Raw genomic sequence first — 20,772 nt, 5'->3', positions numbered from 1 at the left:
TTTAGTTGTTTGTTTGTATTTTTTTTCTCTCTCTCTCTGCCCATCACTGTCTGTTCTCCATCTCCCTCTGGTGCTCCCCCCCCCAACCTTTCTTTCTCCCGAGGCCTCCCGTCCCATGATCCTTTCCCTTCTCCAGCTCTGTATCACTTTCGCCAATCACCTTTCCAGCTCTTAGCTTCATCCCACCCCCTCCGGTCTTCTCCTATCATTTCACATTTCCCCCTCCCCCCACTACTTTCAAATCTCTTCGTATCTTTCCTTTCAGTTAGTCCTGACGAAGGGTCTCGGCACGAAACGTCGACAGTGCTTCTCCTTATAGTTGCTGTCTGGCCTGCTGTGTTCCACCAGCATTTTGTGTGTGTTGTTCGAATTTCCAGCATCTGCAGATTTCCTAGTGTTTGCTCTGCAATAAGAACAAATTATTTTGTTTTGAACCGAATGTACTTCAGCGTAATTAGTTATCCATTGTTGAGGGAGGCTTCGGCAGCAGCCACTCTTGTAATTGTCTATCCTTGCTCCTAAATCTGTTTTTCATTTTGAGATCTTCATTTAGCAAACAACCCCTTTCCTTGCTCTGGTTCCATCTTGTATATTAAGACCAATTGAGAATAAGAGATAGAAAAAATCCGATGAGTGCAAGACACCTAACACTGCTGCTTCTAAAAACACACATTACTCAGTGCAAATGCACTACTAAAATCACAGTCCAAATGCTGTCAGATTTTAAGTGGTTTTCTTGTATAGTTATGAAATCAATGATCTTCATTGTGATGGATATTTTTTGGTTCCCTCCCAATTGATTACTTCATTGAGTGGTGAATGGGATTGGTCTTGGAACTGACATGGACTTAATAGCCTGAAAGGCTGTCCTAAGTCAAAGCAAATATGAAATGTATGGAATAAATTTTGTGAAGTGATGGTTGAGAAGGAGAAGCATAAGCACATGTATCTGTATCACAGTGGAATAAAGGGTGTTACGAAATCCCATAACTGGGTCAATTAGCAGCAAAGATAGAGAGGTCCGTTGAAGTCTGATGGTACTATTTTTAAACATTTTTATTTATAAAGGGGCACAAAAGTAAGGTTAATACAAACATTCAAATAATATACGTCGTCAATACTCAATCTAAAGCGCGGGTATAGTAATAATCAACAATAAGAAGTAGCTCTATCGTTTGTCTAGGGGTAAAAATATTGTCCGATGGAAATATCAAAGTCTCTGGAGTTCATGCAGGCTTTTAGCCTTTTCGGGACCGCTGGGGTTTCACATGTTGGAGAGAGAGAGAATTTTTGGTGAGAAAATAAACTTGCCAGCCTTTTGGACTCAAATCGTTGAATCGGGAACGTGGGTTCCCCGTTGTCAGTTCGAAGTTCTTTTCGGGGTTATCAGCCACTCGTTCCCCAGGTTAGGGGAACCGAATCACACGTGGCTCCCGAATAGCTTCCCGTCATCACGGGAGCGATGAGCGATGGTCTCTCCTTCTGGTGCGTCGCTGGGCTACTGCTTCCTGCAGCCCCCTTTTTATCTTGACTTGCAGAGTTGTAGATGTCAATCAAGGTAGGGTAATACAATCCCCACCCCACATTGCCCGAGGGTGTCCATGTAGCCATGATAGCTGGCACGTAGTATAGAGTCGCTATCCACACAGGTGTCTCTAAGAACAATGGTCAAAATCCGTTGCATTGTCTCTCATTTCCTGAGTCCAAGGCCCGAATTAATAGCGATCTGACGATTCTCAGGAAGGAGGGGGCTGGTATCATAACAAGGGAATTACAGGGGCATGAGAGAGGAACTTACCCAGGTCGATTGGAGGGAGATGATGGCAGAACAGAAGTGACTAGTTTCTGGGAATAATTCACAATGTGCAGGATAGATATGTCCCACAGAAGAGGTAGTTCTCAAATGGCAATGGCTGACGAGGGAAGTTAAGGACTGCATAAAAGCCAAGATAAGGGCATATAAGGTAGCAAAAGTGAGTAGGAAGTTGGATGATTGGGAAGCTTTTAAAATGCAACAAAAGGCAACTAAAAAAACCATAAGAAGGGAAAAAGATTAAATATGAGGGCAAACTAGCCAATAATATAAAGCAGGATATCAGAAGTTTTTTCTGTTACATAAAAAGAATAAAAGAGAGCTGAGAGTTGGTATTGAACCACTGGAAAATGATGCTGGTGAGTTAGTAATGGGGGACAAAGAAATGGCAGATGAACTTAGTAAATACTTTGCTTCAGTCTTTACTGTGGAAGACACTAGCTGTATACCAGAGGCCCGTGAGTATCAGGGGGCAGGAGTGAGTGCCATTGCTATTACAAAGGAAAATGTGCTAGGCAACCTGCCTGAAAGGTCTTAAGGTGGATAAATCACCCGGAGCAGATGGACTACATTCCAGAGTTCTGAGAGAGTTTGCTGAAGAGATAACGGATGCGTTGGTCATGATCTTTCAAGAATCACTTGATTCTGGCATGGTCCCGGAGGACTGGAAAACTGCAAATGTCACTTCCTTCTTTAAGAAGGGAGGAAGACGAAAGAAAGGAAATTATGGGCCAGTTAGCCTAACCTCAGTAGCTGGGAAAGTGTTGGAATTTATTATTAAGGGTGAGTTTTCAGGGTACTTGGAGATTAATGATAAAATAAGTCAAAGTCAGCATGGTTTCTGTAAAGGGAAATCTTGCCTGACAAATCTGTTAGAGTTCTTCGAGGAAGTAACAAGCAAAGTGGACAAAGGAGAGGCAGTGGATGTCATTTACTTGGATTTTCAGATGGCATTTGATAAGGTGCTACACATGAGCCTGTTTAACAAGATGCTGCTGTGGATAGAGGAATGGCTGACAGGCAGGAGGCAGTGAGTGGGAATAAAAGGGGTCTTTTCTGGTTGACTGCTGGTGACAATCAGTGTCCCTCAGGGATCAGTAATGGGACTGCTCCTTTTAGCATTGTTTGTCAGTGATTTAGATAGTGGAGTTGATAGCCTAATGGCAAAGTTTGCAGATGATTCAAAGATAGGTGGAGGGGTAGATAGTGCTGAGGAAGCAATGCAATTACAGCAGTGCCTAGACAACTTGGAAGAATGGACCAAAAAATGGCAGATGGAATACAGTGTTGGGAAATGTATGATAATGCATTTTCATAAAAGGAACAACAGTGCAGGCTATTATCTAAATGGGGAGAAGGTTCAACCATCACAGGTGCAAAGGGCCTTAGGAGTCCTCATTGTAAGTCTCCTAGAAGGTTAATTCACAGGTTGAGTCTGTGGTAAAGAAGATAAATGCAACTTAGCATTTATTTTAAGGGGATAGAATATAAAAACAAGGAGATAATGCTGAAGCTTTATAAGACACTAGTCAGGCCACACTTGGAGTATTGTCAACAGTTGTGGGCCCCTTATATCAGAAAGGATGTATCATTGAAGAAAGTCCAGAGGAGGTTCATGAGGATGATTCTGGGAATGGTGGGGTTAATATATGAGAAGCGTTTGGCAGCTTTGGGCCTGTACTCACTGGAATTAGGGAGAGTGCGCAGTGAGATCTCATTGAAAACTACTGAATGTTGAAAGGACTAGATGTGGAGAGGATGTTTCCTCTGGTGGAGGTATCCAGATCGAGAGGGCACAGCCTCAAAATTGAGGGATGACTTTTTAGAGCAGAGGTAAGGAGGAATTTTTTAGCCAAAGAGTGGTGAATCTGTGGAATGCTCTGCCACAGACTGTGGCGGAGGCCAAATCTGTGGGTATATTTAAAGTGGAAGTTGATAGATTCCTGATTGGTCAGGGCATCGAGAGATATGGTATGAGGGTAAGTGTATGGGGTTGAATGGGATCCGGGATTAGCCATGGTGAAATGGCGGAGCGGACTTGATAGGCTAAATGGCCTAATTCTGCTCCTATGTCTTATACTGACATTGATTAGATCAATGTTGGAAAGGGCGAGTGAAATAGGAAGAAAGGTGCTATCACAGGAAAGCAGTATCCATCATCAAGGACACCCCAACAACCAGGCTATGCTCTCTTCTCACTGCTGCCATCAGGAAGAATGTACAGGAGCCTCAAGACCCACACCACCAGGTTCAGGAACAGTTATTACCCCTCAGCCATTGGCCTCTTCAACCAGAAGGAATAACTTTACTTGCCCCATCACTGAACTGTTGCCAAAAGCTATGAACTCACTTTCAAGGACTCTTCGACTCATTTTCTTGATGTTTATTTATTTTCTTTTCTTCTGTATTTGCACAGCCTGTTTTTTTCCACATTGATAGCTTGTCTGTCTTGTTGGTGCAGTTTTTCTTGGATTCTGTTGTGCCTCTTGTAGTTACTGAGATTGTACATAAGAAAACAAATCTCAGGGTTGTATATGGACATTTATGTACTTTGATAGCAAGTTTGTTTTCTGAACTTTGAAATGAATCAACTTCTGCATGTGCACCAAGTGTGAATGTGGGCAAGGAAGTGATCTGGGAGAGTTGGGACCACTGCTCTTGATAGGTGCTGTAAGCATGGCAGAAGAGATGAAGGTATTTCATGATATTGGTCACTGGGTTAGTGGGAGGAAAGTACTCAGGTTGAGCAGAAAGGCAGACTTGTGTCGCGGTTTTGTTCAGTACATGAGAGTGAAAGGGACAGAAAGGCCTAAGAAACGAGAAAATCATTGTGGGGAAGATGGAGTAGAAGTGGGATGTTGGTATGGTTTCAATAACATAGCAAGGAAGGACATGGAGAATAAGCACAGGCAAGCTACTCAGACTAACTAAGGCCAACATTAATACTCATTCTCACTGCCCTGTCTACAAAAAACAGCATTTATTGTTAATTGTGTATTTTTGCATTTTGGTCTATGAATCCCTGAACATATGTCTTAAAAATAACACACACAAAATGTTAGAGCATCTCGGCAGGTCAGGCAGCATCTATGGAGAGAAATAAGCAGTCAATATTTTGAGCCACGACCCTTCATCAGGACTGGAAAGAAAGGGAGAAGAAACCAGAATAAGAAGATGGGGAGAGGGGAAAGAGTACAAGCTGGCAGGCGATAGGTGGAGCCAGGTGAGGGAGAAGGTAGGGGGTGGAGAAATAAAGTGAGAAGCTGGGAGGTAATAGGTGAAAAGGTAATGGGCTGAAGAATAAGGAATCTGATAGGAGAAGAGGGTGGACCGTGGGAGAAGGAGAAGAAGGTAGAGCACCACGGGGCCATGATAGGCAGGTGATATTCTTTCTCAACCTTCTCCTCAGTTGTTAGTAGGTTGTTGTTACCTGTAGGATGTTAAACGGTACTTAAATAGTAATTTATAGTGATCTCTGACAATACTGGTGATGTAAAGCATCAGATTTCTCATCATGTGAGACTGTGATAATAAACTTGATTCTGATTTGTCCTTTGGTACTATCACTTGCACTTTATAAATTATTAAATTAATATAATAGTGGCCCTGCCATCTCTAAAACAAGGGTTTAACATTCTCCAGTTAATATTTAATTATAAATGTGGTTAAGTCATTTTTAGTCTCATCCTCTAGTGCAATATGCATCCTAGATCTGTTCCCCAGATAAATAGGCAATTATTTAATAATTTTGCCACCTTTCAATCTCTGCCTTTTATTTGCAAGGTTCATGACCCTCTCTAAGGTGGTCAACACATACCTTATGTATGCATGAATTTGCACTGTTAGGATCATCATTATGTGTATTTCCAGTTTGATCCTTGCTGAAATAGCATGGTCTCTAGAAACATAGAAAGCCTACAACACAATACAGGCCCTTCAGCCCACAAATTTGTGTCGAACATGTCCCTAACTTAGAAATTACTTACCTATAGCACCTCTATTTTCTAAGCTCCATGTACCCATCCAAAAGCCTCTTAAAAGACCCTATCATATCCGCCTCCACCACCATTGCTGGCAGCCCATTCCACGCACTCACCATTCTCTGCATAAAAAACTTACCCCTGACGTCTCTTCTGTACCTACTCCCCAGCACCTTAAACCTGTGTCCTCTTGTGGCAACCATTTCAGCCCTGGAAAAAAGCCTCTGACTATCCACACGATCAATGCCTCTCATCATCTTGTACACCTCTATCAGGTCACCTCTCATCATCCGTTACTCCAAGGAGAAAAAGCCGAGTTCACTTAACCTGTTTTCATAAGGCATGCTCCCCAATCCAGGCAACATCCTTGTAAATCTCCTCTGCACCCTTTCTATGGTTTCCACATCTTTTCTGTAGTGAGGCAACCAGAACTGAGCACAGTACTCCAAGTGGGGTCTGACCAAGGTCCTATATAGCTGCAACATTACCTTTTGGCTCCTAAATTCAAGTCCATGATTAATAAAGGCCAATGCACTCTATGCCTTTTTAACAACAGAGTCAACCTGAGCAGCTGCTTTGAGTGTCCTATGGACTCGGACCCCAAGATCCCTCTGTTCCTCCACACTGCCAAGAGTCTTACCATTAATACTCTATTCTGCCATCATATTTGACCTACCAAAATGAACCACCTCACACTTATCTGGGTTGAACTCCATCTGCCACTTCTCAGCCCAGTTTTGCATCCTATCAATGTCCTGCTGTAACTTCTGACAGTCCTCCACACTATCCACAACATCTCCAACCTTTGCGTCATCAGCAAATTTACTAACTTATCCCTCCACCTCTATTAAGTTTTGCTGTAAATTCCTTGTCCTATCACAGCCAGGTGTAAGAACAGTTTAACTGTAGTTTTGTTGTTGATAAGGAAGCCTTCTGTGTTAGGTCATGCTGCCTATTCCTTGCCCTGGCAGATACAACAGGCTGCTGAGCGACCAGAACGGAACTTTGTCGATAGTCGCCAGCTGAAAGTTTGTGCTACCTGCTTTGACCTTTCTGTAAGCCTGCTGAGAGTTCTGGAAATGACCGTCACTCTTGTCCCCGAGATCTTTCTGAACTGGACCAGACAGTCTGCAGAACTGCTGTTGAGACGTCTTGCACAGGTAAGCTCCAGACCTATTCCCCGCATGTACGTTCACCTTTGCTGGTTACTGATGTGCATTTCACTCAAAATAACTTGAAGTCCGTTTTCTCAGTTCTATGCTTTTAGAATTGTTATGGTTTCAGAAAATCTGTTTGCCCAGAAATTATGGAACTAAATTTTGTTACAGTACATGAACCAATCATGATTTGATATTTCTGATGATCATTTTCAGTACCTTGGGGATTAGTTCTGTGTGTCTCTGATGGTAGACTTAATTTCCATGTCTCTTGTGAGCCAGACAATCATTTCTGCTTATTTTGAATCACTGTCTCCCTAGGTCTCAATATATGGGCTTGTTACTCACCCAGACCTTATGAGCAGAATATGTTTCTGCTTGTGATAAAGTTGTGCCTTAGAGTCAAATCCTGTACATAGGCTTTGATATAGCCCATCAGTAAGTTTCCTAAAATAAATCATAACTCAATGTTTTTTGCAATAATTATAAACTGCAGTAATGTTTAATTGCATTCGGTAACATTTTAGTACAAGGAAACAAGGGAGTCTTATACTGTGTCTTCACCACTGGGAATAATGTTTGCTCCAATTTGCTCCACAGTACTGTGAAAATTATCTTTCACAGTTGTTGAACTCTTCATCTCCCTCAAGTTTTCATACTCCCTACAACCTAAAGGCTTTGAAATCTTATATAATCTTTTCATTTCCTCCTGATGTATCACAACTCAGTTTTACTGAGCCTTTAATAGCTTATAGATACAGATTGGTGCATTGCTCAAAGCACCGAGCATAATGACAGTCTGTAATCTTTCAATTGGAAATTGGTCAGCAGTTTTATTGCACCTGTGCAGTACCCGTGATGAAGGTATTTCTGCAATGGTGTTCTGATACTTGAATGAATGAGATTGTATTTGTGATCAGATGGTGCTTGCTGTACTTGTCCCTCCAGGTGGTAGATATCACAGGTATGCAAGATGCTGCTAAAGAAAACCCTGTTTTTCCTCAGTGACTCCAGACCCACAGTACTTCGCTGACTCCACAATCTCCTCTGAAATGACCAAGCAAGCCACTTGGTCATATAGAAATTGCATGAAAAGGCACAAAAATATAAAATTGTGTGCACCACTAGCATTGAATTCAGATGCAGTCACCTCCTCTCTACATCTGAGGACTAGTGGCCAAAAGACTTGGCATTATCATGCTCACAGAATCACATGTCAGAGTCTGCCTCAGTTCCTCTGTACAGATACAGTGGCATGCAAAATTTTGGGCACCCTGGTCAAATTTCTGTTACTGTGAATAGCTAAGTGAGTAAAAGATGACCTGATTTCCAAAAGGCATAAAGTTAAAGATGAGTCATTTCTTTAATATTTTAAGCAAGATTACTTTTTTATTTCCATCTTCTACAGTTTCAATATAGCAAAAAAGGAAAAGGGCCCGAAGCAAAAGTTTGGGCACCCTGCATGGTCAGTACTTAGTAACACCCCCTTTGGCAAGTATCACAGCTTCTAAATGCTTTCTGTAGCCAGCTAAGAGTCTTTCTTTTTTTTATGATTTAAATTTTATTGAATTCTTTTACAAATTTTCCCCAAACCCTTGAGTCAGTGTTGAAATTATGTAAATCATAGCTTACAAAACTTAAAATTATCCATAAAATAAAAAACATGGCAGAAATAAATATCAATATAATAACTATTATATTGGATCGGAGTGCATGTACTTAGTCCCCTTTATCTGCCTCACAACACCAACATTCAGGGGTGTTTTTCAACCCTAATCTATGTAACCTTGCTGGAGTCCAATGAAAACTGTGTAGAATCTTAAACTGAATAAGGCGCACCCTCAGGTCTCTTGATATTGTTTTGACATTTTTGCAAATGTTGTCCCACTCCTTTGTCTCAAAAGTCACACCCGGGTATTTTTCCCATGCTCTTTTAAGACCCAATGGAAATTTGTCCCTGGAGATTTATGTTAAAGCTGAATAAGAAGCTGAGGCTTTGTGACCTTTACCATCTGCAGCCAGTACAGAAGACAGTATCGTAGCAACTTGTGGGGGTTGCTGAGTAGAACCAAAAGTTGTATGTAGCAAATGACGCAGTTGAAGATATCTCCAAAATTGTGACCTAGAGATATCATACTGTTGGGTTAATTGATTAAAAGATTTAATAGAGGTCTCCCAATTTAATTATACCTTTCCCGTGCCATTCCTTCGAGAAGAAAGGCAAACACTTTGGGTTCATCCAGATACTCGAGGCTTTATTCAAATATAGATTAAATTTAAATAATCTGGCTAGTTTATTCCGGAACAAATGCATATGCAATATAATTGGGTGAGACTTTGCCTCAGGAGGTAACTTGATAGACAAACACTGTAATGGAGGGATAGGAGGAAGAGCAGAACACTCAATACGATACCAAGGAGGCGCTCTCTCTAGAGGGAGAGACCAATGTGCTAAATGCTTAAGAGTAAAGTAATAGTATATTAACTTTGGCAAACCTAAGCCCCCCCCCCCCCCCTTTCAACTGGCAGTTGTAATTTGTTAAAGTTTAGGTGTGGGCGTTTACCATTCCAAATGAAAGCCTTAATTATTTTATCAAATTGCTTAAAATATGTTAATGGGATTTGAACTGGTAACGATTGGAACAGATAATTAATCTTTGGAATGCTATTCATCTTCAAGGTATTTACTTTTCCTGACATTGACAAATAAAATGATGACCATCTGTCTACATCACATGAAATTTTCTGCAATAATGGATCAAAATTTACCTTTACTAAATCCTTTAGTTGACAGGGAAAATTAATACCTAAATATTGTATACCCTTCTTTCGCCAGTGAAAGTGGCCTGGGTAAAAAGCAGGTGCAGGGCAATATGCAGTCAACAGTAGTGCTTCTGATTTTGTCCAATAACCTTATAACCTGAGAATCTAGAGTAAGACTTTTTAATGTTAAAAAAACATGGCACCGACCGACTAGGGTCCGACACAAATATTAAAATATCTGCATAAAGCATCAGTTTATGAACCTGTCCTCCCACAGATATCCCTATAAAGTTCTCATTCTCTCTGATAGCTGCTGCCAGGGGCTCCAAAGTCAGACAGAACAACATTGGGGAAAGTGGGGAGCCCTGTCGGGTACCCCTTCTGAGAGAGAAGTAAGGTGAAATGTAAGCACTAGTTTGAACCGCTCTTCAGGGTTATTATATAACCATCTAATCCATTTTAAAAAGATGGGTCCAAATCCAAAAAATTGAAGAATCTTGAACAGATAGCCCTATTCCACCTGATCAAATGCTTTTTTAGCATTCAGTGAGATAGCTGCTATAGGTGACTGATTATCAGCCACGAATCACATAATATTCACAAGACGCCTTATGTTATCAGATGAGCTGCTGTCCCTGATAACTCCCACCTGATCACTATGTATCAACCGTGTTATTACTGTATCTAAACGGTTTGCAAGGATCTTTGATAAAATTTTCACATCTATTGGAATTAGGGTCTATAATTCTTACATTCACACGGATCTTTACCCTCTTTCAGAGTCAATGTAATTAACGCTTGTGATAAAGTAGGGGGTAAATTACCCCACTCTATAGACTCATTGTACATATTCAGCAGTACAGGAGCTAGCTCCTCCACATAGCATTTAAAAAATTCTGCTGTAAACCCATCTGGGCCAGGAGCTATCCCAGTAGGCAAAGTCTTAATCACTGATATAATTTTTTCCAATGTTATAGCGGAATCAAGATATTGTTGTTGTTCTTTCGTCAACTTTGGTAACCCTAATGGCCTCAGAAAGCTATCAATTTCTTCCTCACCAGAATTGGATGTTGATGTATATAACCATATAACCATATAACAAACACAGCACGGAAACAGGCCATTCCGGCCCTCCTAGTCCGTGCCGAACTCTTAATCTCACCTAGTCCCACCTACCCGCACTCAGCCCATAACCCTCCACTCCTTTCCTGTCCATATACCTATCCAATTTTACCTTAAATGACTCAACTGAACTGGCCTCTACTACTTCTACAGGAAGCTCATTCCACACAGCTATCACTCTCTGAGTAAAGAAATACCCCCTCGTGTTTCCCTTAAACTTTTGCCCCCTAACTCTCAAATCATGTCCTCTCATTTGAATCTCCCCTACTCTCAATGGAAACAGCCTATTCACGTCAACTCTAACTATCCCTCTCAACATTTTAAATACCTTGATCAAATCCCCCCTCAACCTCCAATGAATAGAGACCTAACTTGTTCAACCTTTCTCTGTAACTTAAGTGCTGAAACCCAGGTAACATCCTAGTAAATCGTCTCTGCACTCTCTCTAATTTATTGATATCTTTCCTATAATTTGGTGACCAGAACTGTACACAATATTCCAAATTTGGCCTTACCAATGCCTTGTACAATTTTAACATTACATCCCAACTTCTGTACTCAATGCTCTGATTTATAAAGGCCAGCGTTCCAAAAGCCTTCTTCACCACCCTATCTACATGAGACTCCACCTTCAGGGAACTATGCACTGTTATTCCTAGATCTCTCTGTTCCACTGCATTCCTCAATGCCCTACCATTTACCCTGTATGTTCTATTTGGATTATTCCTGCCAAAATGTAGAACCTCACACTTCTCAGCATTAAACTCCATCTGCCAACGTTCAGCCCATTCTTCTAATCGGCATAAATCTCCCTGCAAGCTTTGAAAACCCACCTCATTATCCACAACACCTCCTACCTTAGTATCATCGGCATACTTACTAATCCAATTTACCACCCCATCATCCAGATCATTTATGTATATTACAAACAACATTGGGCCCAAAACAGATCCCTGAGGCACCCCGCTAGTCACCGGCCTCCATCCCGATAAACAATTATCCACCACTACTCTCTGGCATCTCCCATCTAGCCACTGTTGAATCCATTTTATTACTCCAGCATTAATACCTAACGACTGAACCTTCTTAACTAACCTTCCATGTGGAACTTTGTCAAAGGCCTTGCTGAAGTCCATATAGACTACATCCACTGCCTTACCCTCTTCAACATTCCTCGTAACTACTTCAAAAAATTCAATAAGGTTTGTCAAACATGACCTTCCACGCACAAATCCATGCTGGCTACTCCTAATCAGATCCTGTCTATCCAGATAATTATAAATACTATCTCTAAGAATACTTTCCATTAATTTACCCACCACTGATGTCAAACTGACAGGTCTATAATTGCCAGGCTTACTTCTAGAACCCTTTTTAAACAATGGAACCACATGAGCAATACGCCAATCCTCCGGCACAATCCCCGTTTCTAATGACCTGAAAGATCTCCGTCAGAGCTCCTGCTATCTCTACACAAACTTCCCTCAAGGTCCTGGGGAATATCCGGTCAGGACCTGGAGATTTATCCACTTTTAAATTTCTTAAAAGCGCCAGTACTTCCACCTCTTTAATTGTCATAGGTTCCATAACTTCCTTACTTGTTTCCCACACCTTACACCATTCAATATCCTTCTCCTTAGTGAATACCGAAGAGAAGAAATCATTCAAAATCTCTCCCATCTCCCTCGGCTCCACACATAGCTGACCACCCTGATTCTCTAAGGGACCAATTTTATCCCTCACTATCCTCTTGCTTTTAATATAACTGTAGAAGCCTTTTGGATTTACTTCCACCTTATTTGCCAAACCAAACTCGTAACTTCTTTTAGCTTTTCTAATCTCTTTCTTAAGTTTCCTTTTACATTCTTTATATTCCTCGAGCAATTCCTTTACTCCATGATGCCTATATCTATTGTAGACATCCCTCTTTTTTCGAACCAAGTTTCTAATATCCCTTGAAAACCATGGCGCTTTCAAACCTTTAACCTTTCCTTTCAACCGAACAGGAACATAAAGATTCTGTACCCTCATAATTTCACCCTTAAATGACCTCCATTTCTCTATTACATCCTTCCCATAAAACAACTTGACCCAATCCACTCTCTCTAAATCCCTGCGCATCTCCTCAAAGTTAGCCTTTCTCCAATCAAAAATCTCAACTCTAGGTCCAGTCCTGTCCTTCTCCATAATTATATTGAAGCTAATGCTATTGTGATCACTGGACCCGAAGTGCTCCCCAACACATACATCTGTCAGCTGACCTATCGCATTCCCTAACAGGAGATCCAACACTGCCCCATCTCTAGTCGGTACTTCTATGTATTGTTGCAAAAAACTATCCTGCACACATTTCACAAACTCTAAACCATCCAGCCCTTTTACAGAATGAGCTTCCCAATCTATGTGTGGAAAATTAAAATCTCCCACAATCACCACCTTGTGTTTACTACAAATATCTGCTATCTCCTTACACATTTGCTCTTCCAACTCACGCTCCCCATTAGGTGGCCTATAATACACTCCTATCAGTGTTACTACACCTTTCCCATTCCTCAATTCCACCCAAATAGTCTCCCTGGAGGAGCTCTGTAATCTATCCTTCCAAAACACCGCCATAAGATTTTCTCGGACAAGCAATGCAACACCTCCTCCTCTGGCCCCTCCTACTCTATCACACCTGAAGCAACTAAATCCAGGAATATTTAGTTGCCAATCACACCCTTCCTGCAACCATGTTTCACTAATAGCTACAACATCATAATTCCAGGTATCAATCCACACTTTAAGCTCATCCACCTTTCTTACAATGCTCCTAGCATTAAAATAGATACATTTAAGATACTCTCCACCTCCTCCTCTCTTTTCATCCCTAGCAATGCATTCAAATTTATTATCCTTTTCTTTCTTCTCCCCTACAACTTCGGGCTGAGCGCATCCCTTCTCCATCACCTGCCTTTCCTCCCTCACACACTGTCTACTTACTTGCTCTACTGGTGAACTAACCTCCTCTCTCATAGTTTCCTCAAATTGATTTCCGCCCCCCCATCTTACTAGTTTAAAGTCTGCCCTGTAGCCCTAGCAAACCTCCCCGCTAGGATATTGGTCCCCCCAGGATTCAAGTGTAACCCGTCCTTCTTGAACAGGTCACGCCTGCCCCAGAAGAGGTCCCAATGATCCAGAAACTTGAATCCCTGCCCCCTGCTCCAATCCCTCAACCACACATTCATCCTCCACCTAATTCCATTCCTACTCTCACTGTCGCGTGGCACAGGCAGTAATCCCGAGATTACTACCTTTGCGGTCCTTCTTCTTAACTGCCTTCCTAACTCCCTATACTCTCATTTCAGGACCTCTTCCCCTTTCCTATCTATGTCATTGGTACCTACATGTACCACAACTTCTGGCTCCTCACCCTCCCACTTCAGGATATCTTGGACGCGATCAGAAACGTCCCGGACCCTGGCACCAGGGAGGCAAACTACCATCCGGGACTCCCGATCACCTCCACAGAACCGCCTGTCTGAACCCCTGACTATCGAGTCCCCTATTACTATGGTCCTCTTTCTTCTATCCCTACCCTTCTGAGCTACAGGGCCGTCCTCTGTGCCGGAGGCCCGGCCACTGTCACTTCCTCCAGGTAGGCTGTCCCCCCCAACAGTACTCAAACATGAGTACTTATTGTCAAGGGGTACAGCCACTGGGGTACTCTCTAGTACCTGCCCCTTCCCCTTCCTGACCGTGACCCACCTATCTGCCTCCTGTGGCCCCGGAGTGACCACCTGCCTGTAACTCCTCTCTATCACCTCCTCACTCTCCCTGACCAGGCGAAGGTCATCGAGATGCAGCTCCAGTTCCCTAACTCGGTCCCTCAGGAGCTGCAGTTCGACACACCTGGCGCAGATGTGGACGTCTGGGAGGCTCGGAGACTCCAGGACCTCCCACATCCGACACCGAGAACAACAAGCTGCCCTCACACTCATACTTCCCGAATAACTGAAAATAACACGAACTAAAAGATAAGCCTACTGTGCCCTCTTCCGCCTAAGCCCTCTGAGCCCAAGCCCTACACTCTGCTCCCGGCACACTCCGCTGCCCGCAAACGAAGCTGCCCGCTGCTTAAGGTTGCGTTCTTTTTATATCTTCCCTCCTTCCCAGGCCTCCTTCACGCGCCTGCGTAGTCCCGCCTCTCAGAACTCCGATCTGAGAAGCAATTTGAAAATGGCCACCGCCGCACTTCTTCTCAAAGCCTCGCTGTCCTCTTCCAAAAGAGAACTACCTCACTCCTCTCCTTTTTATATCTTCCCTCCTTCACGCGCCTGCGCAGTCCCGCCTCTCAGAACTCCGATCTGAGAAGCAATTTGAAAATGGCCGCCGCCGCACTTCTTCTCAAAGCCTCGCTGTCCTCTTCTGTCCTCGCTGTTTTATAAGTCCTTATAAAACTCTTGGAATGCATCATTAACATCTTTAGGTGTCGTCAAAGTATCCCCTGTTGCTGATCTAATAGCTGGGATGATAGATATTGATTCTCACTGTTTTATAGCTTTCTCCCCCGATTCAAATTGCCTTTGTCTTGCCGTGAAAAGCCAAAATTCTACTTTCTGGGTTAATATTAGATTGTATTGATATTTCAGCCATATTAGTTCTCTGAAATCTTTGGATGACATCCGCTGCTTCAATTTTGTCTCAATCTCTTTGATTTTATTTTCTAAGTTTGTAATTTACTGATTATTCTATTTTTTATATAAGAAGTATGTTGAATAGTATATCCCCTCAAAACTGCCTTCAGGGCTTCCCAGTTAGTCCCTGCTGAGGTGCCGTAGGTGCATTTATCTCTAAATACTCCTTGATTTGTGGTCTCATAGCTTGCCTAAATATTGGATCTTGTAACAAGGAAGAATTAAATTTCCATCTATGTTACTGCATTCCCTTATACTGAGGTATTGTCTCTAGACAAACCCAAGCATGAACTGATATTATAATATTACCACACTCTCAATATTATGCACATTGAGAGACAGAGTGAATAAGTGACTTGGATATTAGGAAGAAATCAATCCTTGTGTACGTTTTATGAACTGCAGAAAAAAATGTGTAATCCCTCCCATTGGGATTCATAAGGCGCCAAACATCCACAAGCCCGAGGGCTTTACATATTTTTGCACCGTCACAGTGAGTTTTGAGGTTCTATATGACAACATCTTACTACGGTCGATGATTGGATCCATTACCAAGTTAAAATCTCCCCCAAGTATGATATCATAAACTCCATTAGAATGTAACTTTCATTCAAGATCAACAAAAAATCCTGCATCTTCTATATATATGTTTGCTAAAATAATATGTTGCTTCTGTACTTCTGCCAAAATAATAAGAATTCTCCCTGCTTCATCTTTGATCTGTTTCTCACATCTAAACTGCAGCCGCCTATTGGTAAGAGTTATAACGCCCCTGTTCTTAGTTGACCCTGCACTGTAAAAAAAAACATGATCTGTAAAACCCCTCCAATAGCTTTAGTGATTCCTCTGCTGATAAGTGTGTTTCCTGTAGAAATACCACATCCCATTTTTGTCTCTTAGGCTTATTCATTACTTTTCTCCTTTTTATAGGATTCCCCAGTCCGTTAACATGCCATGTGGTGAAACATATTTTATCTGAATTAAGAGATTTCATAGTTAGGACAATCAAACAAATACACTGCAACATTTTGACACTGACTCATAAACCCCCGTTTAAACTGAAAAGTAACAAAATGGCGCGTAAAGCTCTCCCGCGCGCAACAGTGGCCACAGAACACGACCAAACGTCCCTTCCACAAAGGATTATGTTCCATGAAAAGCCCAGACCAGTTTTAACTGCTCAGAAACAACAGTGCAATTTCACAATCAACATAGCACACTTAACAGCATGTTAGCCCTAGTGAGAATAAGGTAGCTTCAGTACAATACAATCTGGCAAGATTAAAAAAAAATAACAAACACAACCCAACTCACATCTTGCTCAATTTAACTTGTGTAGTTAAACTACCCCCTCTCCTCAATAAATTTTCTTGCACTCAAAAAAAACCTGAAACCATCCTTAGTCTCTATTCTTAGCTTGGCTGGGTAAAGCAGTGCAAAGCTCACGTTCCACCCCCGAAGCATCTTCTTACGTTCTTTAAACTTTCCTCGGTTTACTTGCGTGGGTCTGGAGAAGTCAGGAAAGATCATAACATGATTGTTGTCCCAGGAAAACTTACCCTTGACCCTCGCCACTCGCAGAACAAAATCTCAAATCCTTTGACCTGAGGAACCTTGCGAGGATAGGCTGAGGCCTATCTCCGGTACTGGGTCTAGGGCCCAGTGCTCTGTGTGTGTGTTCTATTTCAAACTTTTCCTCCCAATTGCTGACAAGCTCCAAGATTAGTTTATCCATGAACGTAATAATATCCTGCCCCTCTTTTCCCTCTGAAATGCCAATGAATCAGAGATTGTTGTGCCAATTATGGTTCTCCATGTCCTCCAATTTATCTGTTAGCTGGTCAATATCTGCTTTGGAAGCCAATGGGTTGATTTCTCGTTTCCTATCTGCCGCTTCTAGATAGTCAACCCGCTTCTCGACATCTGCGAGCCTGGCTAACAGCGATGACAGCTTTGACTCCAATAACGATATAGATCAGCATATATCTTCAAGGCCTACCAGGCCGTCCGAGATTATTTTCAAAGCCGCATATATGTCAGCCAAGTCATGCCTCACCTCTTGTTGGTCTCCCTCAGACAATGGTCCTCAGCCATTTTGATCAGACGCTGTCAGCCTGGAGCACTGCGACCTCAAATGCCTCTTAATATCTCCGGAAGCCTTCGTTTTAAGTTGTTCTGACATCGTACATGGACAGTAACACTTTAGAGCTGCAACAGTGATTAAATAGACTGTGAAAGTGAATTTTTAAAGAATAATTATATACTGCCAGCGCAGAGCACTGTTCTAAGCAGCCATCTCTGCCATTGTGTCACATGACTCCCCGGCAGCTAAGAGTCTTTCAATTCTTGTTTGGAGGATTTTCGCCCATTTGTCCTTGCAAAAGGCTTCTAGTTCTGTGAGATTCTTGGGCCGTCTTGTATGTACTGCTCTTTTGAGGTCTACCAAAGATTTTCAATGATGTTTAGGTCGGGGGACTGTGAGGGGCATGGCAAAACCTTCAGCTTGCGCCACTTAAGGTAGTCCATTGTGGATTTTGATGTGTGTTTAGGATTATTATTCTGTTGTAGAAGCCATCCTCTTCATCTTCAGCTCTTTTACAGACGGTGTGACGTTTGCTTCCAGAATTTGCTGGTATTTATTCATTCTTCCCTCTACCAGTGAAATGTTCCCCATGCCACTGGCTGCAACACAAGCCCAAAGCATGATCGATCCACCCCCATGCTTAACAGTTGGAGAGGTGTTCTTTGCAGCCAGAAAATTCTATTTTAACTTCATCAGTCCACAGGACTTGTTTATAAAATGCATCAGGCTTGTTCAGATGTTCCTTTGCAAACTTCTGATGCTGAATTTTGCGGTGAGGACACAGGAAAGGTTTTCTTCTGATGACTCTTCCATGAAGGTCACATTTGTGCAGGTGTCATTGCACAGTAGGACAGTGCACCACCACTCCAGAGTCTGCTAAATCTTCCTGAAGGTCTTTTGCAGTCAAACAGAGGTTTTGATTTGCCTTTCTAGCAATCCTATGAGTAGTTCTCTCGGAAAGTTTTCTTGGTCTTCCAGACCTCAACTTGATCTCTACCATTCCTGTTAACTGCTATTTCTTAATTACATTACGAACTGAGGAAACGGCTACCTGAAAATGCTTTGCTATCTTCTTATAGCCTTCTCCTGCTTTGTGGCCATCATTTATTTTAATTTTCAGAGTGCTAGGCAGCTGCTTAGAGGAGCCCATGGCTGCTGATTGTTGGGACAAGGTTTGAGGAGTCGGTATTTATAAAGCTTTGAAATTTGCATCACCTGGCCTTTCCTAATGATGACTGTGAACAAGCCATAGCCCTTACAAGCTAATTAAGGTCTGAGACCTTGGTAAGAGTTATTTGAGAGCTCAAATCCCTTGGGGTGCCCAAACCTTTGCATGGTCCTCCTTTCCTTTTTTTCCACTCTAAAATTGTGCAAAACAAAAATAATATACTAATCTTGTTTAAAATGTTGAAAAGAATGTTTCATCTTTAACTTTTGGAGATCAGTTTATCTTCTACTCACTTAACTATACACAGTAACAGAAATTCTGACCAGGGGTGCCCAAGCTTTTACATGCCGCTGTATGAGAGTGTGTTCCTCTGAATCTTCAGCATTAGCTCCTGGTGCATAGACTCGTGGCATAGGTGAAATGTGAGCAAAGAGTACCACCTGCCACCCTCCCTCAGATGATGAGTCAGGGCTGCTCCATGCCTGGGTTTGTCGCAGGTAGTGTTTGAATGAACACGGAGGTAGTGGGGGGGGGGGTGTGGTGGCATATTTACTTTTACTCACAGATTTACCTGCAACTGATGCATCTGCCTATGATTTTCATCAAAGATAGAAGTAACTGTTTCACAGCCCTTGAGGAGACAAGGTTTTGTTTTCACAATGAGGACAGCCTTGAAGGTGTTTCTCAGAACTACAGTTCTGTTTAATTGTAAAGATTCAGAGCAGACCTGGCAGGTCATTTCTGGGCATCCATGAGGGCCGTGGATCATTAAAATATAATTATCCCACTCCTTCACTGCTGCATCTAAATCCCAGTACCCTTATCCAGGACCATTGTGGAAGTCCCTTCATCAGGATCTGCAGTGTTTAAGAAGGCGATTTGCCATCTTCTTGTGGGCGGTTAGAAATGGAAACTCAATTCTAGCCTTGCTGCCATATCCAAATCTTGAAAAATCATTTGCTTGGGCTAAGAAGGGTGGCACGATAGTGTAGCAGTTCAATTCCACCACTGTTGGTAAGGAGTTTATATGTTGTCCATGTGACCATCTGGGCTATCTCCCACATTCTAAGGTTATACAAGTTAGTAAGTTAAACTGGTTGCACGAATGTAATTGGTGCTGTGGGCTTATTGAATCAGAAGGGCCTGTATTTCTAAATAAAATAATTTGATCTGGGTAAAAGAAAAGTAATGGTTTTAATTAGGGAGAGGAGAGAATATCATGACAAATCAGTGGCTAAGTAAACAGCAAGGTGAAATTGTATTTTCAAAGGATTTGGGTGAGTTATTTTGCAAGCACCTACACTGAAAGTTGGATTTGTTTGGAGATGGGGAGTAAGAGGTGAGTGGGAAAAAAATATTGGATTCTGCCTTGTTAGTGAAGTCTAACAAGTTATCGTCTGAATCGAAAGGCCATGAAAAACAGCATGGTTTTTTGAGGAGAGGGGATTTATAAAGGAAGACAGCAATGAACACAAAAGAAATACACAAAATGCTGGAGGAACTCAGTGGGTCAGGCAACAGTTATGAAAAAGAACCTGAAGGACTTGGTGGACTCTCAAGCATGCAGGTACAGCACCTTTAAACAGAGGAAGGTACATTGGCATGGTCGAAAGAGAGGGGGAAGGGGAGGGCTCCAAGCCAGACCAAAAAGCCAAGAAATAAAACTTTCTCTACCCAGCATCTTGTTAGCAAATGTACAGTCGCTGGAGAACAAGACTGAGGACCTAAGGTCAAGGTTGCTGTAATGGAGAGAAATGAGGACTTGCTGCTTTCAGTTTTTCATGGAAATATGGCTCACTCCAGACAGGTTGGATACGTTGGTAAGACTGAAGGCTTCTCAATTCACAAGATGGAGTGGACTGCTGATTCAGAGAAGGCAAAAGGGTTGGAAGGAGGGGTCCGTGTTTTGGATATAGTGGGCTTGTCACTCTGTTGTTCTCCCTGACTTGGAACTTTTAACACTTAAATATTGACTATTCTACTTACCTAGAGAGTTTTCCTCTCTGATTC

The 20,772-nt window shown here is 42.2% G+C and overlaps 1 protein-coding gene across 1 annotated transcript in view; it reads left to right on the top strand.

The window, feature by feature from the left end:
* rnf123 (ring finger protein 123) overlaps positions 1 to 20,772 on the top strand; it is a 435,502-nt gene that overhangs the window by 253,945 nt on the left and 160,785 nt on the right. The window contains exon 33 of the mRNA XM_073072589.1: positions 6,765 to 6,953. Within this exon, the coding sequence (XP_072928690.1) occupies positions 6,765 to 6,953 (189 nt within the window). The remainder of the gene's footprint in view (positions 1 to 6,764; positions 6,954 to 20,772) is intronic.

This window comes from Hemitrygon akajei, chromosome 19 (genome assembly GCF_048418815.1).
Source record: "Hemitrygon akajei chromosome 19, sHemAka1.3, whole genome shotgun sequence".
Lineage (NCBI taxonomy): Eukaryota > Metazoa > Chordata > Chondrichthyes > Myliobatiformes > Dasyatidae > Hemitrygon > Hemitrygon akajei.
Note: the sequence above shows the minus strand (reverse complement) of the source record. Positions and strands in the feature narration are given on the sequence as shown.